At 38.1% G+C, this 15,578-nt stretch overlaps 2 protein-coding genes across 5 annotated transcripts; one reads left to right on the top strand and one right to left on the bottom strand.

Moving 5' to 3' along the window:
* Positions 1-1,368: 1,368 nt before the first annotated feature.
* LOC148369259 (cell division control protein 42 homolog) lies at positions 1,369-7,241 on the top strand. Of its 2 annotated transcripts, none has more exons than XM_088331205.1 (6): positions 1,369-1,480; positions 1,843-1,971; positions 4,462-4,534; positions 4,600-4,709; positions 5,646-5,843; positions 6,509-7,241. In XM_088331205.1, exons 2-6 carry the CDS (start codon positions 1,867-1,869, stop codon positions 6,596-6,598), a joined length of 576 nt encoding a protein of 191 aa, XP_088187331.1. In that variant the 5' UTR covers positions 1,369-1,480; positions 1,843-1,866; the 3' UTR covers positions 6,599-7,241. The 2 variants fall into 2 exon arrangements, with proteins under 2 accessions (XP_088187331.1, XP_088187332.1); XM_088331206.1 differs by lacking the exon at positions 6,509-7,241 and adding an exon at positions 5,966-6,435.
* Positions 7,242-7,287: 46 nt separating this feature from the next.
* LOC148369260 (F-box only protein 6-like) lies at positions 7,288-15,095 on the bottom strand. 3 transcript variants are annotated; one of them, XM_088331204.1, is made up of 7 exons: positions 14,907-15,095; positions 14,661-14,791; positions 12,018-12,264; positions 11,833-11,947; positions 11,660-11,755; positions 10,568-10,703; positions 7,288-10,491 (listed from the first exon to the last, which is right to left on the bottom strand). In XM_088331204.1, the coding sequence occupies exons 2-7, from the start codon at positions 14,736-14,738 to the stop codon at positions 10,345-10,347; spliced, it is 819 nt and encodes a 272-aa protein (XP_088187330.1). In that variant the 5' UTR covers positions 14,739-14,791; positions 14,907-15,095; the 3' UTR covers positions 7,288-10,344. The 3 variants fall into 3 exon arrangements, with proteins under 3 accessions (XP_088187330.1, XP_088187329.1, XP_088187328.1); XM_088331203.1 differs by having other exon boundaries at positions 14,661-14,824; XM_088331202.1 differs by having other exon boundaries at positions 14,661-15,095.
* Between the last annotated feature and the right edge of the window lie 483 nt (positions 15,096-15,578).

Genomic DNA, 15,578 nt, shown 5'->3' on the forward strand with positions numbered 1-15,578 from the left:
TTTGAAGCTTTAAATCCAAAATTAAAGCAGGTTTTTCGATTTGACTACTTGTTTAAAACAACAAGCTGATTTGAATGTCTAATCTCCCTGTAAACAATGTCCACTGCGTTGTTATCAATGGCGATAAAGACAATTCTAATTCTAATTTAAAATGCAATGTGAGGTAATAGTAAATGGGTGTTTAAATTATGACCAAGTTCATAAAAAAACACAATTATTTGAGAAGATAAAATAACTGAATTACATTTATGATTCTGTTTGAAGAAGTAGTTTTCATACCTGTCAACCTGTACGTTTTGCCGTACAAGGTGCGTTTATTATGCATTTTAAGACGCGTACGACCTACAAGAAATTATGTACGGAAAAATTCAAAATTTGTCAATGATGGGTACCATCCGGTATACACCGACTATGACGAAACGGCAAATCAATCAAGTCAAACGAATTTGCCGCGGTAGCCTCTATCTCAGTATCGTTTTTTTCGTTGCAAACGAAGCGAGCGGTGAGATGCTACTGTGTCTTTTTCGGCTCAACTCATTAAGGGGAGCCGGCTCTCAAATGGCTCACTTGCTTTGATGCATTATATTACAAATCATTATTGTTGAATAAAGAAGTTGAGAAAAAAGGAAGTTTAAAAGGAGAAAATGAAAAAAGACAAGTTTGTGGTTATCCCTTTAATCATTATACTACCAACAATAATTTAATGCAGAAAATGAATTCATAATTTGAATAAGAAAATGTATTATTCTACTTAATTAGATTTGCATGTATTTTTCCCTTCTATAGTGAACGTCCAAGCGACTTAATTTTTTAACTTTTTTTTATACTAAACATCATTCATGTCGAGCAACTCAGTATCTCACAACAAAATGTTTATTAACAATATATATGATATAATGAAACACATGTACAATATAACATGTTAAACAACATAAATAAACACGTTTAAAAAAAATATGGTGTAAGATTATTTTGTATTTGTAGAGGATAAATACAACATTTTGTAAGGGCATGGAGCCGTGGAGGTTGACAGGTATAAGATTTTCTGTAATTTGGGAGGGTTAATACTGTATACGACTGTACGGCAGGAAGGGCTCACATTCAGCTGAGAATTCAAGGAATGTCGCTTAAGAAGATGACGTCATTTGAAGTGTGTCGGTGGTCAAGGCTCAGGTGAAGTACAAGGGATACAACCTTTCAAAATAAAACATATGGACTACAATCTTAAAACATATAAAAATAAAACACATGAAAATCATAAGAAATGGATGTGGTAACAGTGTAAAAATTTTTGTATGCGTTCCTTTTAGGCTGGTATTGATTTCGATTCGCGACGCAACTCACTATTTTATTATCTCTTATTTTCAGTTTAACAGATGAACAGGAAACACTGTCCGTGAGCCCAGTTTAGCTCCGTGCCAACGCCCGGTCTCGCTGAAGCTAAGCTAACGTTAGCCGCCGGGCATTCCGAAGGCGACAGGTAAGTTATGCTGACATTTAGCCGCGTTTCATTTCGAAACATAGTAAAGAAAATCAATTTTCATTGTGCTTCTAGTTCATTTTTTATGCAGAAACTCAAACAAAGCATGCTCGGCCCTTACCCAACATAGCGAACCATACTCCTCACGCTGTTCAAGAAGAGTTTTTCTGTTTCCATTAGTTCAATTTCAAAGTTTTGTTAGACAACAATGTGGCACAACTAAGCAAATGAGATGTTTGTAAAATTTTGGATGACGTAGGGAAATGTTTAGCACCAAGTAACTCATGACATTTAGAGCTACACTTTGTGTGTTTTTCTTTCTAACAATACTGTATAAATTTATATACGCTGCTGTTTGTTAGGATTCTTGGCAACTCTAAAACAAGATGCAGACCATCAAGTGCGTGGTGGTGGGCGATGGAGCTGTTGGCAAAACATGCCTACTGATTTCATACACAACCAACAAATTCCCCTCTGAATATGTACCAACTGTGAGTTTTTTTTGGTTCTACTACTTTTCTTCTTTTTCCATGAATCCCCGTTTGCCTCAACATTGTTTACAATTAGAGTGCCATAACTTCTTTTAATAAGATGGACATTTAATTAACGAAAACGTCCTTAAAACGAACATTCATTTAATAAGAAATTTTCTAAATATTTTAGTTAAAAATGTTATCACGTTTACTTTAAAATTGAATGTATGTGCACTATATGGGACAGCATCAAATTTTATTCACATTCTGTGTCCATCCATTATCTGCACCGCTTATCCGCAGTAGGGTAACGGGGGTGCTGGAGTCTTCGGGCAGGGGACACTCTGACCTGGTTGCAAGCCAGTCGCAGGGCACACGACTGCCCTGACAATTCGGTCGCTCATTCTCACTAAGGGATCATTTGGACCGCCCGATTAACCGAACATGCATGTTTTTGGAATGTGGGAGGAAACTGGAGTGCCCGGAGGAAACCCATGCAATAACAGAAAACATGCAAACTCCGCACAGGAGGTTCGATCTCTGACCTCAGAACTGTGCCACACATGCTCTAACCACTGCCCCGCTGTGCTGCTCCCATTCTATCATATTAAATTTTAAATAACTGCAATGGTTCTATTTATAAAAAAAAAAAAAAAAAAGTATGTCTTTATTTCCATTTGCCCAATGCTTTTTTTGTATTTCCAAAAGCTCTTTTGTCAAATGGTGTTTTACGAAGTCTGGTTTGACCATTTGCATTTTCCAGTTTTATATTTTGCAAGATGACTTGTTGTCAATCAAACCACAAGATTCGGGAACTAACGACGCGATTGGATGATTCCTTTAAACGGACTCAAGTAGCGGACTCTGCAATTATCAATCGTTGTTCTCTGCCATAAACTTTTTTTGTCCTTCGTCGGGGCTCTCTTGATTTTTCTCAAACTGTTTTTTATATGTACTGTAACGCAAAGGTCACCTAGTTTCATTTGCATTTCTAAAATGACAACTTATGTTGTTTTACTTACTATGTTGTTACTATGTTAATACCAGGTAAGTGCAAGAAAAAGGGTAAGAGAAAGAGAGTAAAACAGTGTAACAGAGTGAGGGAGAAAAGAATAACAAAAAGAAACTGAACTAAACAAGGAAAGAAGGAAAAAGAAAAATATCCAGGAAAAGTAATCGATCTTACGGTTCAAGGTCAAGGCCCACCCACCAACTTGATTGACAGCAAGAGTCATCTTGAAAAGTGTAAAACTGGAAAGTGCAAATAGTTAAAACATCATGTGGCAAACCAGGCTTCGGCAAAACGGCATTTGCCAAATCAGCGTTCGAAAATACAAAAGAGCTTCAGGCAAAATGACATCTTAAAATAAAAACGTACAGTGTTAAAAAAAAACAAAAACATTTCTTAAAATTAGAAGCACGGTAATTCTGTAAAATTTAAGTTTGATAACATTTTAATTAAAATGTTTCGTTAGAGGCTTTTCATTTTAAAATGCTGCTTTCATTAATCGAATGCTCATTTTATTGATTATGGCACTCTCTGGCTTCCTTCCATAGTCAGAATACCAGATGAATTACATAATCTAACATGTTAATACAAGTAAAGAATAATCAAATTTCATTCACTTTTGTGTGACATGACTTGAGCTGCTGCGTCAACTGGAGTCGCTGAACATGTGCGTAATACTATGAAATCTATTGGACCCGTCAACAAACTATATAGCTTTAGATCTGCCGTATATTTAAAAGACAAAACAATAGTTCTACATGTAGTAATTAAACTTGTAAAGATAAAACGTTTTTAAACCCCAACTGTACTTACCCATGGTATATGAGGTAGGTTCCTGGAAACAATATCAGAATTGTATCCAAGAAGAACGTTATTGTCAACCCCCTTGTTTATTCTTTAGAAGTTTAAGCAATTAGCAATTCAGACGAGGAGGAAATTGTAACTCTGGGACAAACTCTCCTGACAAATACGTCACAAAGCTCAATCAAATATTATCCTTTCTTCTCCTTTACCGTTTATCTTCAGTAAGATCAAATATTATGATATTTCAAAATTTGTGACCTATTAAAATAATATATTTGTTTAACTCTCTTGTTGAGTTTTTAAACCTGCCATAACATTCCTGGATAGTTCTTTGAATTTGCAATGCAGTAATAATCTTTATATTCTTAGACGTCTAGCACGGTTCTATTCTTCAAGTTCCTGGTTATCGATACTTACAGTATTCATACCTTCAATAGTACTATCACAAAATAGATTTTTAGGCAATGATATATATTACCTCTATTATTTATTATCGATGTAGTTAATATTGGATATGTATTGTGTCTTGATTTGTCTCCTGGTGTAAAACCTCCTGTAGATGACAACGATTTAAAAAAAAATGGCCATTACTTCTAACTAATGGACCATCAAAGTACTTGTAAAAAATATCCAAGCATAACTACTCAATTTCTATAAAAGACTGAAAAACCAAGACTGTTTTTTTCCCCCACTAGGTCTTTGACAACTACGCAGTAACTGTTATGATCGGTGGTGAACCATACACCCTTGGTCTATTTGATACAGCAGGTACATAAGTTCAACAACTGTATCCAGCTGTTTCCGCCATACTTAAATGGTCCATCTTTTCACAGGTCAGGAGGATTATGACAGGTTACGGCCACTAAGCTACCCACAGACGGACGTCTTCTTAGTCTGCTTCTCAGTAGTTTCGCCCTCCTCTTTTGAAAACGTGAAAGAAAAGGTGAGCCGTTCCCACAATGTATACGGAAATAGAAACCAAAGGCATTAAGAGCCACATTATTGTCTGGGCTCCATAATGCTTAAGCTAACATCTTATATTAAGGACTATTGGCAGGCTTGCAGATAACATTTAGGTGGTTCTGTTCAATTCCTATAATGGGGCAGTTTTGTTAAAATAAAATGTCAATGCATATACGCAACATATAAGTACTTACAAGTAGGAATATTCTGATGCAACATTTCGATCTATTAGTGGTATTCAGGCCAGAGTAATTTCCGATAACGAATACTGTCTGATGCAATGTTGGCCAGAAATATACATGATCATTTTTGTTTAGTGTATAAATTTGAGTTTTAACATTGTCATTCTATAACTTGTTTGTATTTGTTCTTTATTAATTCTTAAAACAATTGTAGATAAAATAGTTGAGTCTACTGTATATCAACAACCTCTAGGTTTACTATGTGTACGTAAGAGGTCGTATAGTATTTTGTTGAAAGACTTGTGTTTTCTGTTTCTCTCGTTCACGTTATTGACGCACAGGTGAAGGAGTGGAGAGACTTAAATTGATCAGAATACACTAGGCGAATAAGTAGTTCTGGCACAGTAAGTAAAATTGTGTAATAATGAGATAAGCTCGAATGCCATTTCATTTCTGTACGACACACAGCCCGGATTCGAATCCCGTTGCATACTATGTATAACAATTTGGGCCAGCGATGATTGTCGATTTATCACGTACTGCTCAAATATGGAAGTATAACAGCAAACCTAAAGTAATAACGCATACTTGTAATTAATATATGCATTTCCAATCGTGTTCACCGTATTATGCGGTTTATAAGGCACACTGGGTTATAAGGTGCGCTTAGATGCAGTGATTCTTTGATGTCTGATTTGAAAGACTCAAGTAGTTCCTCTCGTCCCCTCCTGTAGTGGGTTCCTGAAATCACCCACCACTGCCCCAAAACCCCCTTCCTGTTGGTTGGCACTCAGATTGACCTGCGCGATGACCCCTCCACAGTAGAGAAGTTAGCCAAGAACAAACAGAAGCCCATCACCCCAGAGACGGCCGAAAAGCTGGCCCGCGACCTCAAAGCCGTCAAGTACGTGGAGTGCTCCGCCCTCACGCAGGTAAAAGAGCTTATCCCGGCTCAGCTCACCTGGGCAGCCTTCCCTAACTATGCTGGCTTTACTAACGCTGCCTAACTTTTTGCTTTATGTCCGTCTTTCCTGATTTTCCCGCTTTCCTTTAGCGGGGGCTGAAGAACGTATTTGACGAGGCTATCCTCGCCGCACTAGAGCCCCCTGAAACTCAGAGAAAGAGAAAGTGTTGTTTGTTCTGATACCTGAACGACTTTTGCTTTACCACTGTCGTCTGCTGCTTACTCATTGTAAAGAAAGCCGCCAAGCTAACTCGAGCACTCTTTGCAACGTACAAGATGAAATGTTGCGGGAGAACATTTTGTCCTCCTGTTCAACTCGGCCTAATCACTCACACAGGCTGCCTGATTTTGACTAGAGTGCCAAACGTCACTTGGACTATCCTGCATGCGCGTCTCTGTCACAGAGCGTGATTGTTGTTTCGACTGTCATGTATAGCCAGAGAAGCATTTAACTCTTGTTTTTCTACTTGTTTTCTGCGCAACCCCTTCTCAGCTTCTCTTATCATGGGGGCTCTTGTATCATGTAATTTGAATAAAGGATTATCTGGATTTCCTCGCTACATCTCTATTTTGCTTTCTTTTTGCTGTCAGAGTTTTGTCATCTTTTTGAATTGGAATGTTTTGTTTCCACAGAAAGGTCTAAAGAATGTGTTTGATGAGGCAATACTGGCCGCCCTGGAGCCCCCTGAACCTAAGAAAAGACGTAAATGCGCTCTCCTCTAAGTTTGCCCTCGGCCGCTTCGGCGCCACTCTCTAGGCTAGCAGTGCGAGCAGAAAGATCATGAAATATTTGCCTTCTGGATTAACCTAAATGCATATTCAGTTTGTTGAGAATGATTAAGAATTGATGCCGTTTGTGCTGACTTCATACTTATGAAATTCACTTGAGGATTATTTTTTTATCAATCATTGAGGTGAAGGACATGTAGACAAACATCCAAAAACAGTTATCAAACTGTATAAATGCACAAACTAGGGCTGTGCATTCAGCTGCTCATTTAATTCGACTGAATATAAAGATCACTTAATTTCAATTATCAGCTTTCCTATTGGTAACTTGAGTCTGAATGCACCGAGCACACATTTTTTTGGGCATCAAAACTGTTGTTTAGATAGCGTGAAATGTTTTTAAATGCCAGAAAAAGCTTACACATTCCGATGTGGGTTGAATTTGTACATATAGAGAGAATAATTCATAACTTATTGACTGCTAAGTGTGCATTACTGATGTGAGTTCAGTTGAAGCTGAAAGAAAACGACCAGAAAGTATTTTCTTTTTTCAATTTCCTCTTTTCCTCCTAAAGATAAAACTGTACTGTACTTTCCTTGTGATGAAAAGTTGGAATAAACCAGTATTATAAAGAGACCTTGAAAATATTTCAGTCTTGTTTTGATGATGTGGGTTGAAATGATACAAAATCAATAGTAAGATTTATTGCACAAACATGCACCATGTACAAGTCGGAGCAGTCTAAAAGTGCATATTGAAATGCCAGAAGCAATTTATTACACAGCTAATTAAGTACAAACTTAACAAAAGACATAACTACTAATGGCCAAACAAGTATTGCACATTCTAGAGGTGTCCCTTAACTCGGTAACACAATCAAGCCCATATTGCTATTTAAAGCAAAACCTAATGAAGTTCCCTAAAGCTAAAGTATTTCACACAGCTATTGTATCTTTATTGTCTTCAATTATACAAGTATCGGGTTTAAACTTTAGCTGCTGTTGAAAACGGCGGGGGAAAGAAAGCTGGTCAAAATGAGGACTCTTGCACAGCTAGTCAGAAAGCTGCACCATTAATAACACAAGCTTTGCACATATGTCTTTGTCTATGAGATTTGTTAACATTTTTAGTGGTCTTGGTTTCCAGCCCGCCTACCTGAGAATTAATGCCTTTATCACTTGGATAGGAATTGTGTTGTAAGCAAGGGTTATTGATTGGCTTTGGGCATTCAGGTTATAAAGTACAAGGTCACAATCGCTATCAAAAACTAAAGGTGTGAGCAGTAAAATTGGGATGTTTGTTCAATGATGCACTTAATATGTGGTTAAATGATACAAACCCCCTAGTCATAAAAAGTTCATGTTGACTTTTCAATAATGTCAAGAGCAACCTCAGAAAAGACAAAAACACTTGGTGTTGTCTTTCTGGTGTCAGACATTGAGCCTTTTTCTCACCTGATATTTGCACTCATGTTTAAGCACAATAGAAGCTATCAAATATATGAATTTGATGTTTGCACTGCAGTTAGTTTGTAATATATCATGGTGCTAACAAGCGTAGGTAATGTTAGCATTCCCACTAGAGGTTTCTTGTAAGTTTTTTTTTGCATGCTTGAACAGTGTTATCAAAAACGATGAGAACGTTTTGGAATTGTTCACGTTTCTGTATTCAATCATCACCATCAAATGTGATCTGTGTATAAATTAAGTGAAAAATAAAAGCGCTCCAACTTAAACCATCTAAATATAGGTTCCCACCGAACAAACAATGACAGGTGGGAAAGATAAGTCACTGAACTGTCACATTTAAAATTAAATATGTAATTGCTGTCTTGGTGTTGCATCTCATAGGGGTTCAAGTCTGGACTTTGACATAGCTTTTGTTCTTCTAAAAAAAACATTCTGAAGTTTTTCTAATTTCTGTGTTATGGATCATTGTCATGTTGCAGCATCCATCCCGCTTTTAGCTTCAACTGTCTGAAAGAAAACCTTGGGTTTTCCCGTAAAACAACCTGATGAATTCATTTTTTTTAATTATTGCAAGTTGTCCAGGTTCTGAGGCAGCAAGGACGCCCCAAACCACAATGTAGCAACAACAATGAGGTGTTGATGTTTGTGACCTGCACTTTTCTTCCGCTTATGACCTTGCGACTTCCTTACGATTCAACTTTGGTTTTACCAGTGCACAAAATATTTTGCTAACACATCTATGCAGTGTCTAAGTACCATTTTGTGAACATTATACAAGCGACCATTTTTAGACGGCAGTGACTTCCTCTTTGGAGTTCTCCCCATGAACCCCACAATTGGTCAAATTTTTATACATTTTTTACGTGTTACAGACTGTCAGTAATTCTTGTAAGTCTTAAGCAGATACTCTAGGGTTCTTTTATCTGTGACATTTTGACTAATCAGATGACATTTGATGGGGACTTCATGCAGAAATGTGAAAAGAATCCCAAAGGTCCGGGTGTTCTTTTCATATATGTATAACTCAATCTGCTCTAGGGAGTTGTTGCCAATTTATTCAATTTGTGGCTCATAAGACGGGTCACTTTTGTCATAAGGCATCAATACAGACGCTGCCCTACTTATGAACGAGGTTCTGAACGATCGTTCATAAGTTGCATTAGTGCTATATTTTGTATGGGAATGTATATTTAAGGCTTGTATAAATAACCTGTGTTGTTTTGGACTAAAAAATAAACATTTCATAAACTAATATGCTCGATAAAGATAAATAAAGTTGAGTTTAACTTACTTTTGGAAGATGCGCTTCAAGAGTTAGGTGACTTCCTCCTACGTGGTAAAAAAAAGTGTCCGAAAAAAAGCGTTTCGACCATTTTCTTGACCGCATCAAGCTTTCTTATTCCACTTTAATTTCAAAAGAAATAGCACGGCACTTTACATCAACCATACTGAATGAATGTACGAGATATTAAACAATAGAAATGTCAAAGTTCTTGGCATGCTGGAGATACAGTACAGTATGTTTACACACGAACTAGGAAGAGGAAGCCGATTTCTTCTTCGGGGTGGATGCTGGGTGACCTCTCACAGAGCCACCACACGCGGGTAGCGGCGAAAAGAAGCACTACAGTAATGTCATGTGCTCGGAAAAAGGTGCACACAATACAAATTCTAACTTACAGCAATCTCCGGATATTTTTCGACATCCCGAAAAAAAATGTTCGTATCTACCGTTTTACGGAAGTCAAATGGTCGTAAGTAGGGGAGCGTCCGTATAGATTTTTATTGACCGCTTTTTTATTAGCTCGATGATAACCAAACTAAGCTGACTTGCTCGTGGTGTCAAACGCTTCCTCTGTGACATTGTGATGTTTGCAAAAAAAGTGCAATACTAGGTCTGACAGGAAACATACCACGTGTCAAAAGTGTCTCCGGTCAGGTGTCATATTTTATACTGAAAATCCCAAACCACAAGTTGTTTAACTTCAATTAAGGCAAGAAGTGGGCTTCTGAGCATCTGACACTTCCTCTCCAGTTCGGTGCCAAACTGGGGTGGCACCCTCTTTCTCCAGCGCAATGGGGTCATTCAAATGGCTATTGTTACAAATAGGAAGAACATCGCCTCAGGGGAATCCATCCAAAATTCTTCCAAGGGTGCAGAAAAGCATAAGAAAGTGCAAGGCATTCCTGAAGGATTATTCCCTATGCTCAATTGTGACACTCGTCCCAGAACCTTTCTGACACACAGCATTTAAAGATAAAGCGCAGAATTACGTCTCCGTTGCAGGACAAATCTCCACGCAACTGTCCGTTACGCGTATTCCGTACCATCCAGCCCAGAACTGCGTGTCTTTGCCCCCGTGGACAAATTTGATGTACCTCACTCCTGGCCCATAATCACGAAACACGTGCGTTATCTGAAAGAATAAAGTAGTTATGCTATGCCTTTATTTTTCTAAATTATCAAGTAACACATGAGCTCTGTGTTCATACCTGCGACCATTTGCCATCGTTCCATTGCTCAAAGTAAATCAAATCTGGCGAAAAAATCTTGATTGGCTGTTTCTTTTGATTCAGCAACTCAACGTGGATTTTGTATTGACAGCCACAGTCCCATCGAGGCGCATACCTGGAGCACACACACAAGTCAGAGGACCGAAAATCAGCCTAGGGTCTTAAATTTGAACAGTTTTTTCAAATTAGGAGAGCTGGTGTCAGACAATTTTTGCCATTTTTACTTATTTTTTTAAGGCCTACAGAAAATTTAGTTTCGTAGCTATATAAGCAATAAGACACATCAAAAGAAAGCATAAATCCTCATATTTCATTAAAAAAAAGTATGTTTCTAGCTTTTACCATTGTTTGGTATACAACAGTTGAAAATTGCTAAGTTTCTTGAAAAAATAAAATAAAAAAACAGCTTTTTGTGAAAGGATTTCAAGCAGAACTTGCACTTAGGTGTTTTTTGTTATCTGCATTTGTGATACTTCCAAAATCTAAACAGTGCTTTTCATAAACACAAAGGCAGTTAGCTTGCAAAATAACACATATGCTAGAACACTAAAAACTGATGCACGAACTTTCACACGATCTCTGTCACCATGGCAATCACGTTTCCTCGGGCAACCATGCTCTTGCGTATAACGTCACCCCCTTTCAACCAGACGATGGAAAGTAATAAGCTTTGTTGAAAAGTTGTCTATTACAATTTGTCCATTCTCACGACTCACACCACACCACTTTACTACGTCTACTTGCCAGACAGGGCCGGGCACACACACACTGATTAATCAGATACAGGAAGAAACATTTGGCAGATGGGCTTCTTTGATGTGTGGACGAAAATCTGGTCAAAGCTACTCCTGCCATCTAGCAGTGATTCATCCTACTGAATTCATTCCCGGAGGCCAGATACTGATGAGCACACCAAATCCTTTACAATAGTACTTAAAATAAACCCAGAAAAAAATGTTAAGTTTTGTAACTCGATGCTTCTGATAACGTATTTTTATGTTATGGCATTGAACAGGAACTTTGTATTGCGTGTATGAATCAAATATTGCCTTAGCGCATTTCTCGCCTCACCAATCTGATATCTTGATGTCTGGCTGCATGTGATCCATGAATGCTGCGCTGTAACCTTCAGACTGCAGATCAATCACCTGGGCCTTGCTGCACATTCTGAGAAGAAAAAAAAAAAATCAAATGAAATGCTTGTGAAGAACCATTGCCATCTGTATTCACTTGATAACACTTACCCGTATGAAGTCACAAAGTTGTTCTTGATGCTTTCATTCGGATGCGCCACTAAGACGTTGTCTACCTTCCAGTGGTCGCCACTGTTCTCCAGTATTTTCCAACATCTCATTTGATCTGAAAAGACAGAAATATCACAAAGATGTAAAATACTGCCAAGCAACATTAGCTATGCCTCTTTCTCAACCTTCTGCCCGCGGGTTCTTGAGTAGGTTCCGTCTCTTCTTGCACAAGAAATAAAACAACCTCCAGTCTTTGGGTACCCTAGAGTCTTTTGGGAGATGATAGCCTTCTCTTCTGCACCGGTCCCTCCATAATGATTGGCTGTCGGCGATGTCTTTCCATTGACGGCACACTAAACGACAATTTAGGACCACCTGCTGAGGGGGGAGATTTAAGAAGATCTCTTCGAGGATCTCCAGAGGAACCGAGACCTGATAAAAGTGCACAAGGAAAGAATTACACGGTGACCAACTTCACAACCATATTGAATCCCCACAGCCTTTGGAGAACATTCATTTTCAATAGATTCAACTAAATTAACCAAGTAAAAACGGTGTGTTCATACACGGAATGCAACAAACTAGCTAACTTAAATTACAGTACTGAGCTAAATTGACACTCATCACTCAATAAACTCCAAACATTTTTCTTCATTACGATATGTTCAACACAATCCTAAAAACTTAAAAAACTGATTAACAATACATTGATGGAAACAGTAATCACCTTACAAAATATCCCTGTTTTAATCTATTGAAGCGAGCGTCCATTTACACTTTTGTCGTAAGTCACCCAAGTTAAGGCCCCCAAGAAAGTTTTCTTCATCCCGTTAGATGATCTGGATCTATTACACCAGAAATCATTGTGTATTTTTCCTTGCACTATTACTACAACTTATGGAACTTCTTCGTAAATATTGTTGCCTATTTATCCCAACATACATTCATCTTATTTTTATTTTTTAAGTCTACTTTAGTGTTTATCCTGGAGTGCCATGTCTAATCTTGTAGCAATGTTCTCCATTTGTTACCGATGGCAATAAAGATGATTCTAATTCAATTAGTTTTTACTGTATGTTACTTTTCTTCAACTTCTCCTTGCACTTTATTGTATTTTAGTTTAGTAAATGTTAGAAAATTGCTATTTTTTTTTAGGTGATTTTAGCCTACTATTGCTCAAATTTAGGTTACTGATGATGCGTGATTAATACTAGTTTCTTTCATTTAAAGTTCATGTAATGAGGATTTTTATGTCAAAGAAAATTTGCTGTCATGTGGGGGCGGGGCCTGCCCAAATAATAATAATAATAATAATAATTTCCTTGTATTGTCATTCTGTGTAACAATGTACACAGAACGAAATGTCGATTGCACCTGACCCGTTGTAGCGAGCCGATGCACTTTTTAAGTCTTAGGAATGACTCGGCCGGGGCGCGAACCACCGACCTCCCAGTCTCAAAGCGGGCGCCTTACCATCTAGGCTACTGAGCTGGTAAAGTGGATGTAGTAGTGATGGAAGTCTGGGCACCGCATATGCCATCCCGTTCATCAAATATTGTGTATGTCAGCGGACTCTAGCGTACACTATCTCGCTTCTTACAGCACAGTGTTTGTGTCAGTCCCCGAGGAAGCAGCCCCTCTCAGCATTGAGATGTTATTGTTATTATGTAACATTATGGACAAGGGGATTAAAATAAAACAAGAAAAAAAAGAGAAAAACGGAGGAAAAAAAGTAAAATTTAGAGAGTACAAAAGCAGGAAAATGAGAAAGAGGAAACACAAGAGAAAAGTAAAAAGTCAGGAAGAAGGTAAAATTAAAATAATAAAAAAGGGTAAAAAATAAAATGCTAGGAAAAAATAGAAAAAAAGCAGAAAAAGGAAAAACGATAACTAGACATATTTTTGGGGGGCTCTTTGATCATATTAGCAATGATAATGTAATATTACGCACAAAATGAATTAATGTTTTTTTAAACATTTAAATATTCTACTAAATAATAACCCTAACACATTTAAACTTCAAACCTTTTTTTGTACCGAGCAAATCAAAAGTCAAGCAACTAGAATCCCTGCAAGAAACATAGTGTCCATTTAAAATACATATTGACTTTTCTGTGCAGCCACAAATAAACTCTGAATTACGAGAATAAGCTAAGCACATTTTTTACACTAATTGTGAAATGCATCCCTGAAAAAACACTGGAAACATAAATTAAACTGTGTATAAAACTAAAAAGAAAAAAATAAACCCTGTACTCCTTGCCATCTTGGAGGGATGGTCTGGAGTGCATTCCGTTTTACTTTTATTTTGTTTTCGCTTTATTTTGAAACTTGATAATACACATCCTCAAGTTCCTTGCTTCTGTTCAGCTCTATTTTTCAAAATCCGAATAATCCTTCTGGTCCTGGAAAAGAAAACGCGGTGAGACATCGGAATTGTCCTTTCGCCTTCACTATCTTGCTGCTTGCACAAACGTGTTTATTTGGGATGTTACTATCGACAATCCACGGTATTTCTCTGCCAATCTGCTGGTATAAACTGACATGTATCCAGGCTTTCTGCCTCAACAATGCGCGCGCAGCCAGCTTACGACCACAGAAAAATATCTTTTTTTTTTCATATACATAACATTAATGAGAATCTCATGATTAGCACACAGTTTTTTAGAGGCAAGCCTTAATTTTTCTTTCCTATACATGAATCCTGTAGAAGTTTCTGACTTTAAATTGTTTTTCACACCACCCAACGCTGGAAAAACATAGACCAAAAAAGCCAATAGCTTTAGCAGGACAAGCTATCTTTCGAATGTTTAGAAGATATCAAATACCTCTGCTTCTGGTATTGTAGGGACTGAAGGCAGGCGCTGACTGGAAGTGACAGACTCACAACTCTGCGTTGCTCCCATTTTCTGGCCGCTTTTCAGACTTCATGGACGACTTCTTGAAAGTCAAAACTCAGCTGGTTGGTGAAAAATTCGACCTGTCTTTAATGCTACCCCGCTCGTCGTATAAACCGTTATTATTGTTAATAGCAGCTACAGTATGTTATTAAGTGTTCTGCACACAGGAAATACCTTCTAAAGCCATTTAAAAAGACGCTAGTCCCATTTGGTGACGATTCTTGAAGCGTCAACACGAAACCGAGGAGTCCTTGTCGGATTTATTCTGGAGTTTATTATTTATGCCGTTGGTTTTAATATCAGAGCTACGCGGAAGTCGGTGTTGTCGCTACGCTAGACTCATCTCCGCCCCTTGGGTGGCTGATGCACATCTTTTCGAGCGCACCTCTAGAAACTTCGTTTCCGGTTGTGTCACATAATGGGCGTTCCTTTGGTGAAATGAAATGAAATGATCTGCCTTTATATAGCGCTTTTCAAGTCAATGACTTCCCAAAGCGCTTTACAATGTGCTCCACATTTCCCAATAGCGGCCTTGTATTGGAGCCATGTAAGACGCTAACCCTGCTTATTGGGGGTGTTAGGGGTTCAGTGTCTTACCCAAGGACACTTCGACATGTAACATAGACGAGCCGGGATTCGAACTGGGATCCCTTCATCCCAAGACGAGCGCTCTACCTCCTGAGCTAACAGTAGAATTAAGAAAAATCCAGGTTAATTAGCCCAGGCACTTCGATCAAATTTGGCCGGTGCATTTTGGCTTAATCCAGGGGTGGGCAAACTTTTTGGGTCGTATTGGGTTCAAACATGTGGCCCAAGGAGTAGGTCCTGGAGACCTATCAAATTCAT

This window comes from Urocampus carinirostris, chromosome 3, assembly GCF_059441175.1.
Source record: "Urocampus carinirostris isolate Australia breed hairy pipefish chromosome 3, RoL_Ucar_1.0, whole genome shotgun sequence".
In the NCBI taxonomy this organism is placed as follows: domain Eukaryota; kingdom Metazoa; phylum Chordata; class Actinopteri; order Syngnathiformes; family Syngnathidae; genus Urocampus; species Urocampus carinirostris.